This window comes from Myxocyprinus asiaticus, chromosome 40 (assembly GCF_019703515.2).
Source record: "Myxocyprinus asiaticus isolate MX2 ecotype Aquarium Trade chromosome 40, UBuf_Myxa_2, whole genome shotgun sequence".
NCBI lineage: Eukaryota > Metazoa > Chordata > Actinopteri > Cypriniformes > Catostomidae > Myxocyprinus > Myxocyprinus asiaticus.
The window spans coordinates 40,506,467-40,524,170 of NC_059383.1; the positions used below are offsets into that span (position 1 = coordinate 40,506,467).

At 38.7% G+C, this 17,704-nt stretch overlaps 1 protein-coding gene across 1 annotated transcript; it reads left to right on the plus strand.

Annotated features, from left to right (window-relative positions):
* The first annotated feature begins 4,714 nt into the window (after nt 1-4,714).
* Nucleotides 4,715-17,492, plus strand: rad23b (RAD23 homolog B, nucleotide excision repair protein). The gene is made up of 10 exons (XM_051680988.1): nt 4,715-4,927; nt 9,171-9,252; nt 9,493-9,572; nt 11,271-11,461; nt 11,653-11,705; nt 11,963-12,090; nt 12,299-12,434; nt 12,691-12,818; nt 14,225-14,380; nt 17,092-17,492. The coding sequence occupies exons 1-10, from the start codon at nt 4,862-4,864 to the stop codon at nt 17,203-17,205; spliced, it is 1,134 nt and encodes a 377-aa protein (XP_051536948.1). The 5' UTR covers nt 4,715-4,861; the 3' UTR covers nt 17,206-17,492.
* The last annotated feature ends 212 nt before the right edge of the window (nt 17,493-17,704 follow it).

Sequence of the window (17,704 nt, forward strand, 5' to 3'; positions counted from 1 at the left end):
GAGTCTTTGGGCAGGCCTCGACTGCAGGCGGAAGCCCCCATTGTTTGTGCATCTGTTGCGTTTCCACTTTGCCCGAGGAGGATTACTGAGGTAAAGTTAGGCTGTGCACAACAACCCAAAGGAGGGATTACATGTTGTAACTGACCGAAGATCTGTGACTAGCCTTAGTATTTATTTACCCATGTGGTAACAACACCAGAACAAACTAAAGAAGACCAGTAATTGCCTCAACAGATATACCTTTAAAAATTCAGCATATGATTTTTCCATGGCAAAGAGTCTGGAGGCCTAAAAGGATTGGCCCAAAATGCAGTAGAGTTGGGGTGTTTGGTTCATTTGAGAGATTTAGTTTGGTTGAATGACCAGTTCAAAGAGCAATTCTCAGAATAGTTTGAGTCATCGCTCAATAGTGTTCCCTGAAGTCCCTTTGTAGCATTTTGCATGTTCTTTATTTATTGTAAAATAAACATTTAGTTAAATGCTACTATTTATCACTACTATCACTTATGGTATACAAATTGTCAGGCACTGTAATATGCTCTGGCCCCCTCCCTGCTCGTTGTGGTGACGAGGTTTATAGTAGATTAGTGTCACTGAATGGCTGGATGTCTGAGTGGTGTCTGGAGAATAGCATAGGATTTATAGACAATTGGAAGTGTTTTTGGGGTAGACTTGACCTGCTAAAGAGAGACAGACTCTATCCATCCAGGGAAGGTGCCGCTCTCCTCCCTAGTAATTTGGCTCATAGTCTTAATAATGATAGTATTTGACTAACTGTGGCCCAGGTCAGGAAGCAGACAAACTGGCTAATCCAAACGTCTGCTAGCTGCCTTGAGACATCACACAGGTCACATAAACTACAACACATAGAGACTGTATCACCTAGATATCATATAGAGACTGTGTCTGTTCCCCGAACTACCAAACACAAAACCCCTCACTAAATCATTTAGAAAAAAATTGATTACGGTAAAATTTGAAAATAACAAAATAATTGATGATAAACATCTAAAGGTAAGACTACTAAACATTAGATCTCGTTCTACCAAAGCACTAATTGTAAATGAAATTATTACAGATCATAGTTTGGCACCAACAATCATCTATGTGATTATCTAATCAGCCAATCGTGTGGCAGCAGTGCATAAAACAATGCAGATACGGGTCAGGAGCTTCAGTTAATGTTCACATCAACCATCAGAATGGGGAAAAAATGGGGAGAATGGGGAGCGGCAGTTCTGTGGATGGAAACGTCTTGTTGATGAGAGAGGTCAACAGAGAATGACCAGACTGGTTTGAACTGATGAAGTCTACGGTAACTCAGATAACCACTCTGTACAATTGTGCTGAGAAGACTATCATCTCTGAATGCTATCCTGAGATGCGGGTTGGTGCTGTTTTGGCGGCATGAGGGGGACCTACACAATATTAGGCAGGTGGTTTTAATGTTGTGGCTGATCAGTGTATAACCAGTAATATATGCAGATGTGCTCAAGGAATTTGAAAACTACTTCTCAAGCCAGGACATTTGCAAAATCTTTTGTTATGAAACAATATCATGAACCTCCTCAAAAACTTTGGCAAATATAGCTAAATAAAAAAATTTAAAAAATCTTATAATCACCTATTTTAGTCTATGTACTGTACAGTCTGCTATCTTCTAAACTAACTTAAAACACCTGACTAATCAATAACAGGCTAACTGTCAATTATACACAATGTGTGTTGAACTACGGAAAGAAGCAAAGGACAAAAATGTTATTTTTAAAAATTACATTTTATAATACATAAAGTGCATCCCATACCGCACACTTTTACTGTACTGTTCTACGTCATTTTGTAATGCAAGTTATGCAAGTAGTATGTTTACACAGAAAATGCAAAAAAAAGAAGTGTACTAAAGGTACCCAGATGATGCACTTCTTCAACCATCAAAACGGAGTGTAGAATGTTGGACACTTCATGCACTCAGCGATCGCGGCTTGCCCTGCATAGCGGAAAGGGCGGAGATAACTGGCCGCAAAGCTGTCCTGACAAAACAATTGTAAATAATGGAGAATGTACCCTGATAGCACACGTACATCACCTAGACGTCTATTTGATGTGTGTGTTTAAATCTGGAAGTATGTATGTATGCATTTTGTTTAGGTTGTTTGCTCATCTGCAATACATCTAAAAGACGTTTCCTCTCGGATGTCAATAAGACATTCAGTAGATGTCTTTGAGACGTTTATGATTAAGAATATTGGTAAATCTGATCTCTGATGTTTGGCAGATGTTATTTAGAATGTGATGCTTTCCAGATGAAAAGATCTAAAACAGACATCTCGGAGACGTATGTGTATTATCTGGGTAGCAACTAGCGAAACTACAATGAAGACAGCGCCTTACAAATGTGAGTTGAATGCTTTACCATCACCTCACACTGTGTGAATATGGATGTTATTTGAGATACAAGTGTAGACTTGAGTTTGGCTAATGCACTAAAGCACGTTGCATGCGTTTGAAACGTCACTTCCATCAACTGTTATACGGCGAATGCTTCCGTGTAGTAAAAAATATGTTAAGTGTTCCATTTGGGATAGTTCTACAATTTGAAAATTCATACATTACATGGCTAGTGTATAGTGCGTCATTTGGCACACAGCTATAGTGTAAAAAGCTCATAATGTCTGATCTTTAAGCGTATTTGAGGCCGAGACTAACGTTTGTGGGACCTCTCAGTTTTAGTTTCTGTCATATTTAAAGATTTACTATATGACTGACACCCCACAGATGTTACATTAAAACTATTATTATAAAGTCTATTAAATTCCAATATTTCATCAAAGGATGCGATGGCCCCATATATGTATCCGCAAAGATCTGGGCTAAGCCCCAAATATCCACTGACCCTAGAACCGCCCCTGTTACTCGCCTTACAGTTTAACTTTTAAGAAAATTTCTCACTCACAGTTCAATGCTTTGCAAAAGCTTTGTGAATCGGTTAGAATGAATCATTACAAATTTCTAAAAGTTTGTTGGTTAAATCTTGAAATCTGGCACTGTGCCACGCTGATATTGATGCCTCTTTCTACAGAAGAATAGGTGCCTGACTGTACCGGTGTTCTGTCGAAGTCTGTTCCCCTATGTTTCCCCTTTGTCGAAGTCTTTTCCCCCATGTTCCCCTTTGTCAAAGTCTGTTCCCCCATGTTTCCCCTTTGTCGAAGTCTGTTCCCCCATGTTTCCCCTTTGTCGAAGTCTGTTCCCCCTATGTTTCGCCTTTGTCGAAGTCTATTCCCCTTATGTTTCCCCTTTGTTGAAGTCTGTTCCCCTTATGTTTCCCCTTTGTCGAAGTCTGTTCCCCTTATGTTTCCCCTTTGTCGAAGTCTGTTCCCCTTATGTTTCGCCTTTGTCGAAGTCTGTTCCCCTTATGTTTCCCCTTTGTAGAAGTCTGTTCCCCCTTTGTTTCGCCTTTGGTTAGTGTTGAAGTATGTTTCCCCTTTGTCGAAGTCTGTTCCCCCTACGTTTCCCCTATGTCGAAGTCTGTTTCCCCTATGTTTCGCCTTAGGTTAGTGTCGAAGTCTGTTCCCCCTGTTTCGCCTTAGGTTAGTGTCGAAGTATGTTTCCCCCTATTTTTCCTCTTTGTCGAAGTCTGTTCCTCCTATGTTCAGGGTTGGAGAGTAACAGAATACATGTAACGGGATTACATATTTAAAATACAAAATATTAGTAACTGTATTCCACTACAGTTACAATTTAAATCATTGGTAATTAGAATACAGTTACATTCAAAAAGTATTTTGATTACTGAAGAGATTACTTTGCATTTTATTGTCATTTGTTTCATTTAATATTTAGTCCTTTCAGATGGAAACATTTATACATATAAATGATGCGATCTAAAGTGCATTTGAACAGCGGTGAAACACTTTCTTATGATGTGTTACATTCATACGAGCAGACAGAGAAGTAAGATTGAAGTAAGTCTGGAGCAGAAGAAATAGAAATAAACCTTGTGTAAACTGTCAGCTTTACGCTAAGATAAAATGATATTTCTAGCCATTTTACATGCACATGTTACCAGACATGAACATATTTTTTTAATCAAGAAATTTCACGTTGGATCATAATTTCTTTATTCTAATAAGATCTTTGATATTAGGGCAAAAATCTTATTTTTGATAAAAATTTTTGTATTGTTTTCCTGTAAAAATATCTACAAATCCTTAAAACAAGATCAGTTTGATTGATCTTGTTTTAGAAACAACATTACATTTCTGTTTTTCAGAGAATGTATTTTTAACATGTGTATTTTGTCTTACTGTACTGGCAGAGTTTTTATAGTCAAAACACGTGAAAAAATCTACCAGTGCTGAAGAAGTAATCCAAAGTATTTAGATTACATTACTGACCTTGAGTAATCTAACAGAATACATTACAAATTACATTTTACAGCATGTAATATGTAGTGGAATACATTTCAAAAGTAACCCTCACAACCCTGCCTATGTTTAATGTTTAACCGCACTACGGTGAACTGTAACGTAAGGCGAAACATGGGGGGAACAGACTTCGACAGAACACCGGCCCACTTCGAGCATTGGTATTACCGTACACGCAAGATTTGTTTGCGGCTCAATCGCGAGACACTAAAAACTCAATTTCCCATCAGCACTCGTGATTTACCCTCGACTGCGCAGTGACGCAAACATGTCAGTGTGCGCAGCGCGTGCGCAGTGAGGTGGAAGGGGGGCGGGACGTCGAGTGTTTATGCACGTAATGGCGGCGGACAGGCTGTGATGAGCCACGGCGGAAAAAACACATTCAGCGATCCAGCCATCGGTACATCTCCACACCGGCCGCACAGAAGAACACGAAAATGCAGATCACGTTGAAAACCCTCCAGCAGCAGACGTTTAAAATCGACATCGACGCGGAGGAGACGGTGAGAGACGAGCGCGCTGCTAGTGGCTAACGGCTAACACATTCTCACAGCAGAGTCCGTAAAACACACAAAACACACTTTAATCTCATCAAAACACACACAAATACGCCACACGGCGCTTTATATGATCATATCGACGCATTTCCTGTGGTTTGTGCCGCTGTTTGTTATACTTCGTAAACCGTGTTAGCTTTAGCATGTTAGCTGCTTACAAAGTGAGTTTTTATTTTTTACCAAAGTTGTAAGAAAGTGTCTAAATTAAATGTAAAATGACTATAGGTACTCTAAAATAATCAAAATATACTTTAAACGTCAGTATGTAATTTAACGTTGCCAAGTTGACAATTACTGTGTAAAATCGGCTTATTTAGCATGTCATTGTGTGTTATTAAAGTTCTAGTGTAAATGTGCAGTTATACAGATCAGTTGGTGATATGATTGCTTTTCATTGAGTTTTCTGTGTCTTTAATAAACAGATTTTCTTTAGAGGCTTGATGGGTACTTTCCAAACACATTCCCCTACCAGTAGTTTGTGTTTTGTTCATCTAATTTGATTGGTCTTTCAAGAGGTGTCAAAAAGTTTAGAACTGCAATTATTTAACTTTTGTGGATCGAATGTCTGTATAATGGTTTCTCAGATTGCTTTACATAAAAGTGTTGTTCTTGTACTAACTGCCATGTGAAACTGTACTATTCTGAATAGAGGTCGACCGATGGCAGATTTTGCCGATAACGAAGGTGATGGGAAAGGCCGATAACCGATTAATCGGCCGATAGTTTTTAAAACTGATTTATGGAATGTCAAAAAAAAAATGTATAAATTTTTCCTTACTATGACGGGCACAGACAAAGAGTCCTAAATAAATAAAATCTCAGATGCAGTTTATTGTTCAACCAAAATCCCCAAAATAACCAGAAAAAAATGAAGATTCGGTGCATAACGCGGGACTTTTAAGTATAAACAATCCCGAAACACACCGGCGACTCATATTTTGAAATGACAAAGTTATGAAAAAACTATCTGCAACTATCGGCAATGATTTTTGCAGATAACGATAGTTCCAAAAAGCAACTATCGGCACCGATTAATCGGTAAAACTGATATATCGTTCTACCTCTATTTCTGAATGCAGTGCTTGATTTTGTTTGTTTGTTTGTCTCTGTTATCCAGTAAATTTGTAGCTAACGTTTTCTAAACACAGTTGCATCTCATGTTAGTGGATAAGGAAGGATTGTTTTGTGTGAGTAATTCTGGAAATTTTCAGATGTGTCATCTATATAATGTTTCATTTTAATATCTGTGGCAAATGCACAATGACACACTTGTGCAGCCATTTCTGCAGTATGAATAGACATGGCCTGCCAATGCTAAATACCAAACTATAACAACACACAGTTGTGGGTCAAAGGTCAGCCAGACCTTTAGGAAGGAAGACATGGGATTTATTTAGTCCACATATCACCTGATTCACTTCCTGTTTGTCACAGTTAGTCTTCATGGAGCCATTGCACTTTTGGAACACCTTATTCTTAGAAATAAGTTTTATTCGGACAGGCAGCAAAATACTAGTTTGAAACACGTGTCATGTTTGTAGAAATGTAATCGTTGTGGCCATGTTGGTTTCAAAAAAATTATTTTACAAGAAATGATTTAATGGCTTTAAAAATGTCATGGTGTTACCATAATTTAAGAAATATTAAAAGACTATCTTTGTGCCTTGAATACATGAGCGTACTCAACTTAATCATTCATTTATAAAAAGCTTTCAAACATAATTTCAAGGAAAAATGTTTTATCATGTAACAAGTATCATGAGTTTTATAGTTAGTTTTCTCACAGTTTCTCTATTTGACATGAATAGAATTTGCCTTTTCATAAAAATGTCAAAATATTGATATTTAATGATATGACAAAATGTTTGTTTTTTTAATTCACACACGAGGGTCTAAATGGGTTCTCTCTGTTTATTTTTGGTCACATGACAACAGAACATTTATCTTTGTTGGTTGCACCACCTCATGCACCACATGACTTTGTTTTGCTAGGCATATTAATATTTTAAAGCAATATTGCGTCATTTATTTAAAGAAATAATAATAAAAGATTATTATGCACTACTTATGTCACATCAAGAAACCTGTTTTATTTTTTTCCCCCCCAGTTTTTTTTTTTTTTTTGTACCAAATTTCGTGTTTTCCATTTTATTTTGTGAGTTTTAAAGTTTAATAAAATTTTATCATTAAAAAAAAAACCTTTAATCAAATGAAAACAGAACAGATGCTTTTCAACAGAACATTGCAATATGTTTTTATCAAATGAAGTGTTTCTTTAAACTAGGGATGCCAGGGCTGGATTGGTAATCTGGCATTCCGGGCATTTTCCTGGTGAGTCGACGCACTTTGGGGCCAATCAGGGGTGGACTGGCCATCAGAAGAACCAGGACTAAACTGAAATAATCCGCTGCGTTATGCAGACCCGGCCACAAAACGGCGCCACGATATGCAGAAAAGGACAGCGACACTTTTGGGCCCGTTTCTATGTAAAATCCCGGGCTGATTTCTCTGCCCAGTCCACCCCTGGGATGGGCACGAGTACTCGGGTACTCGGAAGTGACAGCAATGATCGATCATGAAAACGATGAATGAAAATGCTTGATGTGACTTTTCACTGAATTCGAAATTCTGTGACAACCACCTGACAACTATACACTACGTATCAAATTACGTTGTTATTTTCAGCGCTGATTGTCAACAGAGACGTCTCATAGCAACCAAACTGATAAATGATGCTGCAATGCTAACGTTTGTTCTACAGGTTTACGATAATCAAAAGAAAGTTTAATCCACCGTGTTTTGAACATCTGCCTCTGCACACGTTTGCTGAACAGGTTTTATTGTCATATAATGTAGAAACTTTGACTCATTATTGTATATGTAATAAAAGTGAAGGTTTATCATTGACTGTAAATCTCCCTCGGTGATGTTTGCGTGACACACCTGCATCTCAACGAAATCAGAGCTAAAGATTTCCGCACGAGTTGTAAGTCCAACATAGTGGCGTTCCATTGCAGGTGTCCCAGTGTGAAGTTTAAAATGCCAAATTAAATGGGAGGAAGCATGAATCATCACAACAACAAACTTCAACAGAGTGCAGCATGACTTTGTCCATTTCAGAGACGGCGCTCTACACTCTGGAAGAGCATGCACACACAAGGTGTGTCCCAAATCACACACATCTGCATTATTCCATGTCATTTTGTAGTGCTAGTATGTTTACACCATAACCCTTAAATTCAACAAAGAAGTGTACTACAAGTACCTGGATGATGTACTACTTCAGCCGAAATAACGGAGTTTGGAATGTTGGACACTTCAGTGCACTCAAATGTCCCGGCTTGCCCTACATAGCGGAAGGGGCGGAGTTATCTGGGCGCAATGCTGGCCTGACAAAACAGTCGTAATTAATGGTGAACTAGCAAACTTCTGTGAAGACAGTACCTTACAAGTGTGAGTTGAATGCTTTACCATCACCCCACGCTGTGTGAAAATGTACGTTATTTGAGGTATAAGTGTTGAACTGAGGTTGTCTAATGCGCTAAAGGTAGCAGAAACACATTGCATGCATTTGAAACGTCATTTCCGTCAGCTGAAAAACGGCGAATGCTTTCTGGTGCATTATTGTTCCACTTGGGATGAAACTACAATTTGAAAATTGATATACTAGATGGCTGAGTGTAAGTGTACAGTGCATAGTGCGTCATTTGGGACATGGCAGCTCACTTTGAAGTGCGCAGCACATGCAGACTTTATATTTATTTACTGTAATAAATTAAATCTCAGCCTTTTGTGGATTAATCCTCACACTTGGACATCACTCTTATCTATTTATATTGATTAATTGTGCATTCAAACATTAATTTGATCTCAAATATATAAGATTCTGTGACATTCGGCATTTTATAGATAATTCCATTTTTATGATTGGGTTCTGTGATACCATTTAAATCAAAGGGCCTTCCAATATTTCTTTTTCTTCCAAGAACTTAAGCTTGTAATGTCTCCCGATGGTTACAGTCGTTGAGCAACACAACCAGAACGTCATATACACACGTGGCGTTCACTACACTTCAGGAAAGCAGTGCTGGTTTCAGTGCTGAGCTGGATCAAACAAGAGCCTGTGATTTGAGTGCTTCTGTGTTTTCTCACTCTTTTGATTGAACTTTGATTTGTTTGGGTTTCACAGGTAAAGGCTTTAAAAGAAAAAATAGAGAATGAAAAGGGCAAGGATGGCTTTCCAGTGGCTGGACAGAAGTTGATATATGCAGGTACGTCCCCGCTGGTTTTTATATGCACTTGTGCTGTGATTATATGGCAGTGTTTGTAGACCACTCTGGGAAATGCACATGAGGTTCTCTTCATAATTATGTAGAAAGTGGCATTTAATGCGTGTCCTTATTACACTGCGTATGATGTTGATGAATGACAGACGGCTGTCAGATTCAGCTGTGAGAGCTGCAGGCTGATGAATTACCTATCGTTTATTTTAATTATTTTTTCCCCCATAGGCAAAATCCTGAACGATGACACAGCGCTCAAGGAGTATAAGATCGACGAAAAGAACTTTGTGGTGGTTATGGTAGCAAAGGTGAGCCATTATCAGTTTTATCAGCATCTGTATGTGATTGGTGTTCAGTCATAGAAAGAGTGACTCGCTTTACTCGTCTTGAGCTCAAGATTTTAGTCTCACATTATGCAACTGAAAAAGATATTAAGCAAAATGAGAAGGGAGCATCTTCCCATATCTATAAAGTATTCTTATGACTTCACGCAATATAGTTTGCAAGACTACATTTTATTTTATATTTCGCTTTTTAAAAATGTTCAAATTTCACATTGTCAACTTATATGATGTCATGAAATTGCCTTTTTAATAATGAAACAAGCTGTTGTCACTGTTTGAAATTTCATACTGCTTTAAGCGCTCTGATGTGTGCGCTGTCTGCAGAGGCTCACGCCAAACACCCACAAAAATATAAATGAGATATAAACTTTGATAGTGAACGCAAAGCACTCTGGTTTCACTTTAATTTAACATCCACGTAATGGCAAATATTCCTTGTAATTGCGGGTTCATTCACGCAGTGTTAATAACACGCAGTGACACTTACCTACTCTATTTCTGTGGAGATGATAAAATGCAAGAAACAGAATCTAAAAATCTTCCTTCATGAGAAGTAAGGGCTTGTGGTTTAATCGGAGAGCCTTAAAATAATGTGTGAAAATTTAAGGCAGAAATAGGGCTGTCATGATTATGAAATTTGGCTGACGATAAATTGTCAGACAAATAATTGCGACTATGACGATTGTCTCTTTAAGGGTTTTCATGATTAATTATCATATAAATTGACATATTTCTTAAGGTGCATGTGTGCGTCATACACCTTCATAAGTCATTTTTACATATTTAGCTTAAAATATACAATCAAAAAATAAAATAGGAATATATGATTTCCAGTTAAGGCTTTAAAAACTAATGAAATAATGTTTTAAATATCTGCATTGAAAGTACCTGTTTTTACCATCAAGGAAGCTCTCTCTCCAAAGTGTGAAGCCACGTTTTTATCTGTCAGTGACGCCGTCCCGCCTGTGTCCGTTGTGCCACTATCCAAAAGAGATGTGCTAAACTTATCTCAGGTTAAATAACTAAAAACTAATAATTTGTGTTTCGATGATGAATTACAGTAACGTGCTGACCTACAGATTTCTTCCCTGCAAATCCGTCAGGTATGCTCATGGTTTTTATAGCAGTAATTGTTCTTTTGGGTTGGATTTCATTCTCACTACAAGCGAATCGCTCCAGAGTTTGTTTCCAATCGGGCCGGGTCTAGAGAGAAACCGCACTAGGGTCCGAAACAAATGTTCCAAACGAGGCAGGTGTGAAAACGCCCTAAATGAGCTGAACAGAAAAGTTTGATTTGCCATTTATACATTCACTTGTAGAATAGAGATCAAAATAATAATGTGTATTCTATATTTTTTCCCTAAAGCCCTCTCATAATGTTAGTCAATGTATCTTGCACCAAAACGCGCTCTCACTTTAGTTTTCTACCCTCTCGCTGCCCCTTACAATTAAGTGTGCTGTTGTGATCTCAGCATGCTGCCGTAGTTCCTCACAGTCATTCATCCGGACGGGTCAATTCGCTGAATTCTGAATAAGAAGTGATATGTAAATTTGAAAGGGTAGTTTAGATTAAACCATTAAGTATCTAATAACAATGTCTTTTGTAAAATCTATGGTTATGTTTATATGAATTTGTTAGTAATGTGGTTGCATCTCTTGCAGCCTAAAGCAGCTCCTGCATCTGCCCCCTCATCTGCTGCCACGGCAACCAGCGCCGCTTCTTCCAGCACTACGGTCACCACGAGCCCCTCCTCTGCCCCACCTGCTGAGACCCCCTCTGAGACCGCCCCGAAAGAAGACAAACCTGACGAGGAGAAACCAGCCAGCGACGCCGCGCCATCTACACCTGCCAGGTGAACACACACATTCAGATCTGATCAGCTTTTACTATTATCAGTGTTTTTATCTGTTCTGTTCCGTCTGAAACTATTTGTGTTGATGCTGGCCCAATTTTTTATCTCAGAGGAACATACAATAAGTTAAACATTTCAGATGGGGCTTCAGCAGATGTTTTATGTGTTTTTTTCATTTTAATCTCTTTCAGTTCTGTTTCTGCATCAAATGCAAACATATTTGATGAGGCGACATCTGCGCTGGGTAAATCTGCACGCATCTGCTGCTCACAATCTCCACACAAACCATCACTTGTTATTGGGAAATACCCTGTTCTTGCACATTTTCAGAAATTCAGTTTGCTGCCTCAATACTAAAACACCTTCAAAACTGCTGAACATGTCTTAAAAATGTGATGAGCCAGGGCAAGTACGAGACATGCTCTCTGATTGGATCATTTCTGTGATGATGTCAAGGTGATAGGTGAACGTGATTTTTCTGTCTGTTGATTGTGTGTTCAGTGACAGGGCAGTCGTATGAGAACATGGTGACGGAGATGATGCTGATGGGATACGAGAGAGAGAGAGTGGTGGCGGCACTGAGAGCCAGTTTCAACAATCCTGACCGTGCCGTCGAGTACCTGCTCACGGTGAAACAATCTAATCTTTTCATCTGTACTTTTAGTTTACGTCTATAATGTGTTCCTTTTTTTAAATTTGCTGGTTTCAACTTAAGTTTATTTGGCACTTTGGATTATTGATTTGTTGTTTCACTGCATATGCAGCATTATTATGTTGTTGTCATGCTTTGTCATGGATTATTCTCGATGGTAACGTGTGTGTTTGTGCGTGTTTCAGGGCATACCTGCAGAGGGAGAGGGCAGTGTAGGGGGTGCTGATCCAGTGGCTCCTGCAGGTGGCACTCCTGCTGCATCCACAGGCCTCTCTTCCCCGTCCATTACCACCCCATCCCAGCCCAGCACAGGATCAGGAGGTGCGACCCATCAAAACTCTCATTAAGTATCTTTCACAGATTTGATGTGATGAACATCTCAGTGATTAGTTCGTCCTCTGAAGTGCTCATTATAGCAGTCTGGGAACTTTCCTGTGCTGATTTAAAACTTTTGAAGTTGTGTAAAGCCAGTTATATCGCAGCTTTTTCTCTTTATGCATCAGACGGTACATAAAGAGCCTGTAGTTATACCATCAGAGGATGAGTGTAAGTTTCTCTGTGATCTGTGTGTGTGCAGTGAATCCTCTGGAGTTCTTGAGGAACCAGCCGCAGTTCCTGCAGATGAGACAGATCATCCAGCAGAACCCGTCTCTCCTCCCAGCTCTACTACAACAAATCGGCAGAGAGAACCCTCAGCTCCTGCAGGTACACACACGCACAAACGTATGTGTACTCCTCCTCTGAATGTCAAAGTATACTTCGGTTGTCCACATTGCTGATCGCTCCATGCATAGTAAGTGTGACGCAAATTTTGTCATCAGCACAGTCCCAGATTTTCTCGACTGTGTGCATCATCAGCGCCTGCTGTTGACTGTACTAAAAGAGTATCACAAAGCAGTTTTAGTGCGCATGCATCAAACATCTATCGTGTTCGTATTCGCTCTCGGTCAAAAGAGTGTACTTTGAAAGACTGATTGGAATGGCATGCTACTTTTGTACTGTACATACTGTGTGCAAGGAATACCCAAATTAGTAATATTAAACCTTTTACACTGTTTTTCATTTGAATAGTCTTGTACATTGGAATGAATTAAAAAAAATAAAAAAAAATCTGCATTGTTTTCCAATCCAAGGAAAAATCCAGCTTCTCCAGTTGGACAAATGCTTTTGCTTTGATTCTGAAGCAGAAGCGTCTATCACTCATTTGGAAACCTTTTTTGGGTGACTAAACTAGATATACACCAATCAGCCACAACATTAAAAGCACCTGCCTAATATTGTGTAGGTCCCCCTCGTGCCACCAAAACAGCGCCAACCCGCATCTCAGAATAGCCACAATTGTACAGAGTGGTTATCTGAGTTACCGTAGACTTTATCAGTTCAAACCAGTCTGGCCATTCTCTGTTGACCTCTCATCAACAAGACGTTTCCATCCACAGAACTGCCGCTCCCCATTTTTTTCCCCATTCTGATGGTTGATGTGAACATTAACTGAAGCTCCTGACCCGTATCTGCATGATTTTATGCAGTGCATTGCTGCCACACGATTAGCTGATTAGATAGTCACATTGATGATTGTTGGTGCCAGATGGGCTGGTTTGAGTATTTCTGGGATTTACACACACAACAGTCTCTAGAATTTTCTCAGAATGATGCCAAAAACACAAAACATTCAGTGAACATCAGTTCTGTGGACGGAAACACCTTGTTGATGAGAGCTCAACAGGGAATTTGACTGCAAAGTGTAAATGCCATCCAGCTAAAGATGATCTTGATACTCTCCGGATATGTAAAGCATGTTAAAGCAAGGTGTAATTTGGGCCTTTAGTTGATCAGACTGAAGAAGAGTTTTGACATTTTTACACACATTTGGGGGAGAAAAAAATAATTAAACATGTCTCTCCAAGATGATAACTTGACACCATTCACTGAATTAAATATGCAATCTAATGATGTGACAAAGCATAAAGTATGCAGTGTACACTATTTAATGTGCAGTCTGCAGTACGCTAGTGTTTCATTCTGACTCTACAAGGATTCGCATCTGATTCTGTTGCTCGTTCTGTCTGTCAGCAAATCAGGGCTTCAGTTTCTCCTGTTTCCTCTCTCAGCAAATCAGCAGCCATCAGGAGCAGTTCATCCAGATGCTCAATGAGCCCATCCAAGAGGCGGGGCAAGGTGGAGGTGGTGGGGGCGTGGCTGAGGCAGGAGGCGGGCACATGAACTACATCCAGGTCACACCCCAGGAGAAAGAAGCCATTGAGAGGGTAAAGCTCTTGAATTCTAAAGATTGTTTTTCATATTCTGTCGGTGACTTAAAACCAGACAGCATTTGAGATGTATTTTTATGTCATTTATTTAGTGTTATAACAACTAAATCATTAGATTGCAACAAAAGCATAAGAATCATGAATATTTTAACATTCTGTAATGTTAGGGTGGCCTGGGTAGCTCAGCTGACTATCACACCTGGAGTCGTGAGTTTGAATCCAGGGTGTGCTGAGTGACTCCAGCCAGGTCTCCTAAGCAACCAAATTGGTCCGGTTGCTAGGGAGGGTAGAGTCACATGGGGTAACCTCCTCGTGGTCGCGATTAGTGGTTCTCGCTCTCAGTGGGGCGTGTGGTGGTGTGTGGATCGTGGAGAGTAGCATGAGCCTCCACATGCTGTGAGTCTCCGCGGTGTCATGCACAACAAGTCACGTGATAAGATGCACGGATTGACGGTCTCAGAAGCGGAGGCAACTGAGACTTGTCGACCGCCACCCGGATTGAGTTGAGTAACTGCGCCACCACGAGAACCTACTAAGTAGTGGGAATTGGGCATTCCAAAATTGGGAGAAAAGGAGAAAAAAAACATTCTATAATGTTAATTACAACAAAGTTGTATAATAAAAAATAAAATAGTTACATAAAAAGTTGAGGCATTTATGCAAACAATACATCTGTCAACACCATTGTTTCCTGTTGAATGCACAGTGTTGTTGGTTTATTAGTAGACCCGATATTAAACAATTTATAACGGATTGAGTGGAAAAGTGTAAATAGCCTAGTTTCCATCCACTTTTTACACTATTTTGTTATCGAAAAAGTGAATTCTGCCTGTTTCCATTCAAATGGCCTTTTTTCGATAAAAATGGTGTGTGTAATGACGTCATGCCTAAAAAAACACTTTGTCACATACGTTTTGGTTTATCACAAAATAAATTTGCCCTGAAGCTGTATACAGAAATGTGTGTTTATCGCTAATTCGCCTCTCAAATGTCCCTAATTTTTTTCCTCTGTTTTGGTAAAATGTGGAGAAGCCAGCTTACTGTAATTTTATTTTCACACATAAAAGCAATCAAGACGAGGAATTGCAATCAAAAGAGAGTAGTTGCCCTTCTGATAGGACTGTAATATTGGTCCTGATGTTACGCCTATCGCAGGTTGCCACCGGTTCTGACCCGAAAGTGAATCGTCATGGCCCTGTTCAAGCTGGCAACCTGCACCAAGTAGTGGAGGAAACTTTCGGTCTTAGTATAAGGATCATCCATCGATGTATATATGCTGTGTGCACAGCTATTAAAGAAACATTGATGCGGTGTAACATCAGTGTTTATGATACATTCCTGATATTCAATAGGATATTTTGAACAATCATCTAATCTAAAGCATCGCCATCACAACTGCATTATGTCCCGCATATTTGTCCAGCAACGTTTAACGACCAACTGAACTTGATTGTCATCTAAAATTAATTTTAGTGTCATAATGCAATTTACATTTTCTGAAGAAGCTCAGCAAATGCGATCCGCGGTAAAGAAGGTTAGATTTAAAATATTTAAAAGTTTTAAAATGTTCAAAAGCTTGTTTTCTGAAAGTGAACTCCACAAATAGTTCTGATAGTTTATAGTCTAGAACATTCTGAGAATGTCATTCAGACGACTTTTTCACCTACAGAACAGGGTAAGGCTAATTTAAGTTTGTGTAAAGAAAAGGCATATATAGGTCTAAAAATATAATTTTTTTCATTTGTTAATTTTTTTAAATTTAATGCTTTATTCATTTGGTAATTTATTTAATTTAATACAGGGAACTGTGCCGACATTTTTTCAAAAGTAAGCTAAGCAATAATTTAATATAATTGGGCTATATGTTAGTGTTTCAAAAAAAGCACACTGATGTTTTTCTCGTAGTATTGTGTATTTATTTTACATGTAAAACATCTTTGTGCACAGAAATATGTTTTTTGTATTGTGGGCTAATTCTATGACTGCCGTCTATTATTTTGAATGGTGTGGAAAAGCAACTTTAATAAATAAATGGATGTCTACCGCGATTAAATTAATCACAAACAGTGGCCATTCATTTGTTCTCCTTGTACTTGATGATGACAGGTGCATGATACGAGATATTTGTGTTGGCACTCCTGGAAGTGTCATGTTTGCAGTGATCGGATCTTTATGCCGTTAAGATCAATCCATTATCACGTACAATAAATTGGCTTTCAAGGATGTATACCTTGTCGTCCTGATTAACACAGGCTAACTATTGGGGCAAATTCTGTCATGTGACACTACATTTTTGCGTTAATGGCAATTTTCTCGACAAAAAGTGTTTCCAAACCAGTTTTTCGCAACATTTGAAGTATCGACATAGTTTATGCACTAGAGTTAAATGGAAAAATATTAAGTTGACACTTGTGAAATTTTAGCTGTAATTTGCATTTCCATCAGCTTTATTTTGATGCGCTAAATTTTTTCCACAAAAAATCCTTGGATGGAAACGTTACTGTCAGTCTCTAAAAGTCACATCTCATAAAAAGCTTGTCTTTCTAGTGTAACGAATTCGTTTTGAGGATCTTTTAATTAAGAGATACAGACACAGATGGAGGATCAGTATGATCAAAGGTGCTCAAGTCTTTTCCCCACATGGACAGCAGGAGTGTTTCTGTGTTTTTATCGAATCTCTCCATGTTTCCTTTGTGTTTCTCCCTCAGCTAAAAGCCCTGGGATTCCCAGAAGGACTCGTTATACAGGCCTACTTTGCTTGTGAGAAGAATGAGAATTTGGCTGCAAACTTCCTTTTACAACAGAACTTTGATGATGATTAAAGGTGGAATGGGCATCCTGATCTTTTTCCCCTTTTATGTTTTTTTCTTTTGATTGATCATTTTGGAAAAGAAAGAAATCTATACAGATACACAAACACACACAGGCTCTGTCTAAATTTTACACACTGGATGGCATGAGCACATCTGTTTGGAGATGAAGACATCAATCGTTCGTCTCCAGCAATCAGTAAAAGCCTCTTTGCTTCATCTAACATTTGCCTGTGTGTTACCTGATTATTTTACAATTGTTTGTTTTTTTACAACCAATAAAGAGCATATTTTCTCTCCATTGTTAGAATGCTAGCATGTTAAAAGGGCTGATGAAGTTTGTGTTCCATGAGTTTGGAACCAGGATTGATTGGGACGTTTGGTTTAATCACATTATCAGTGTTCCTGTTAAGAAAAATGTTATTTTTGATTTCTCCCCCCCCCCCCCCCATATATATATACATATATATATATATATATATATATATATATATATATATATATATATATA

Coding starts and splice junctions, on each gene's coding strand:
- rad23b (XM_051680988.1), top strand. CDS start 4,862: ATGCAGATCACGTTGAAAACCCTCCAGCAGCAGACGTTTAAAATCGAC. Junction 9,253..9,492: donor ACAGAAGTTGATATATGCAG/GTACGTCCCCGC, acceptor TTTCCCCCATAG/GCAAAATCCTGAACGATGAC. Junction 11,462..11,652: donor GCGCCATCTACACCTGCCAG/GTGAACACACAC, acceptor AATCTCTTTCAG/TTCTGTTTCTGCATCAAATG.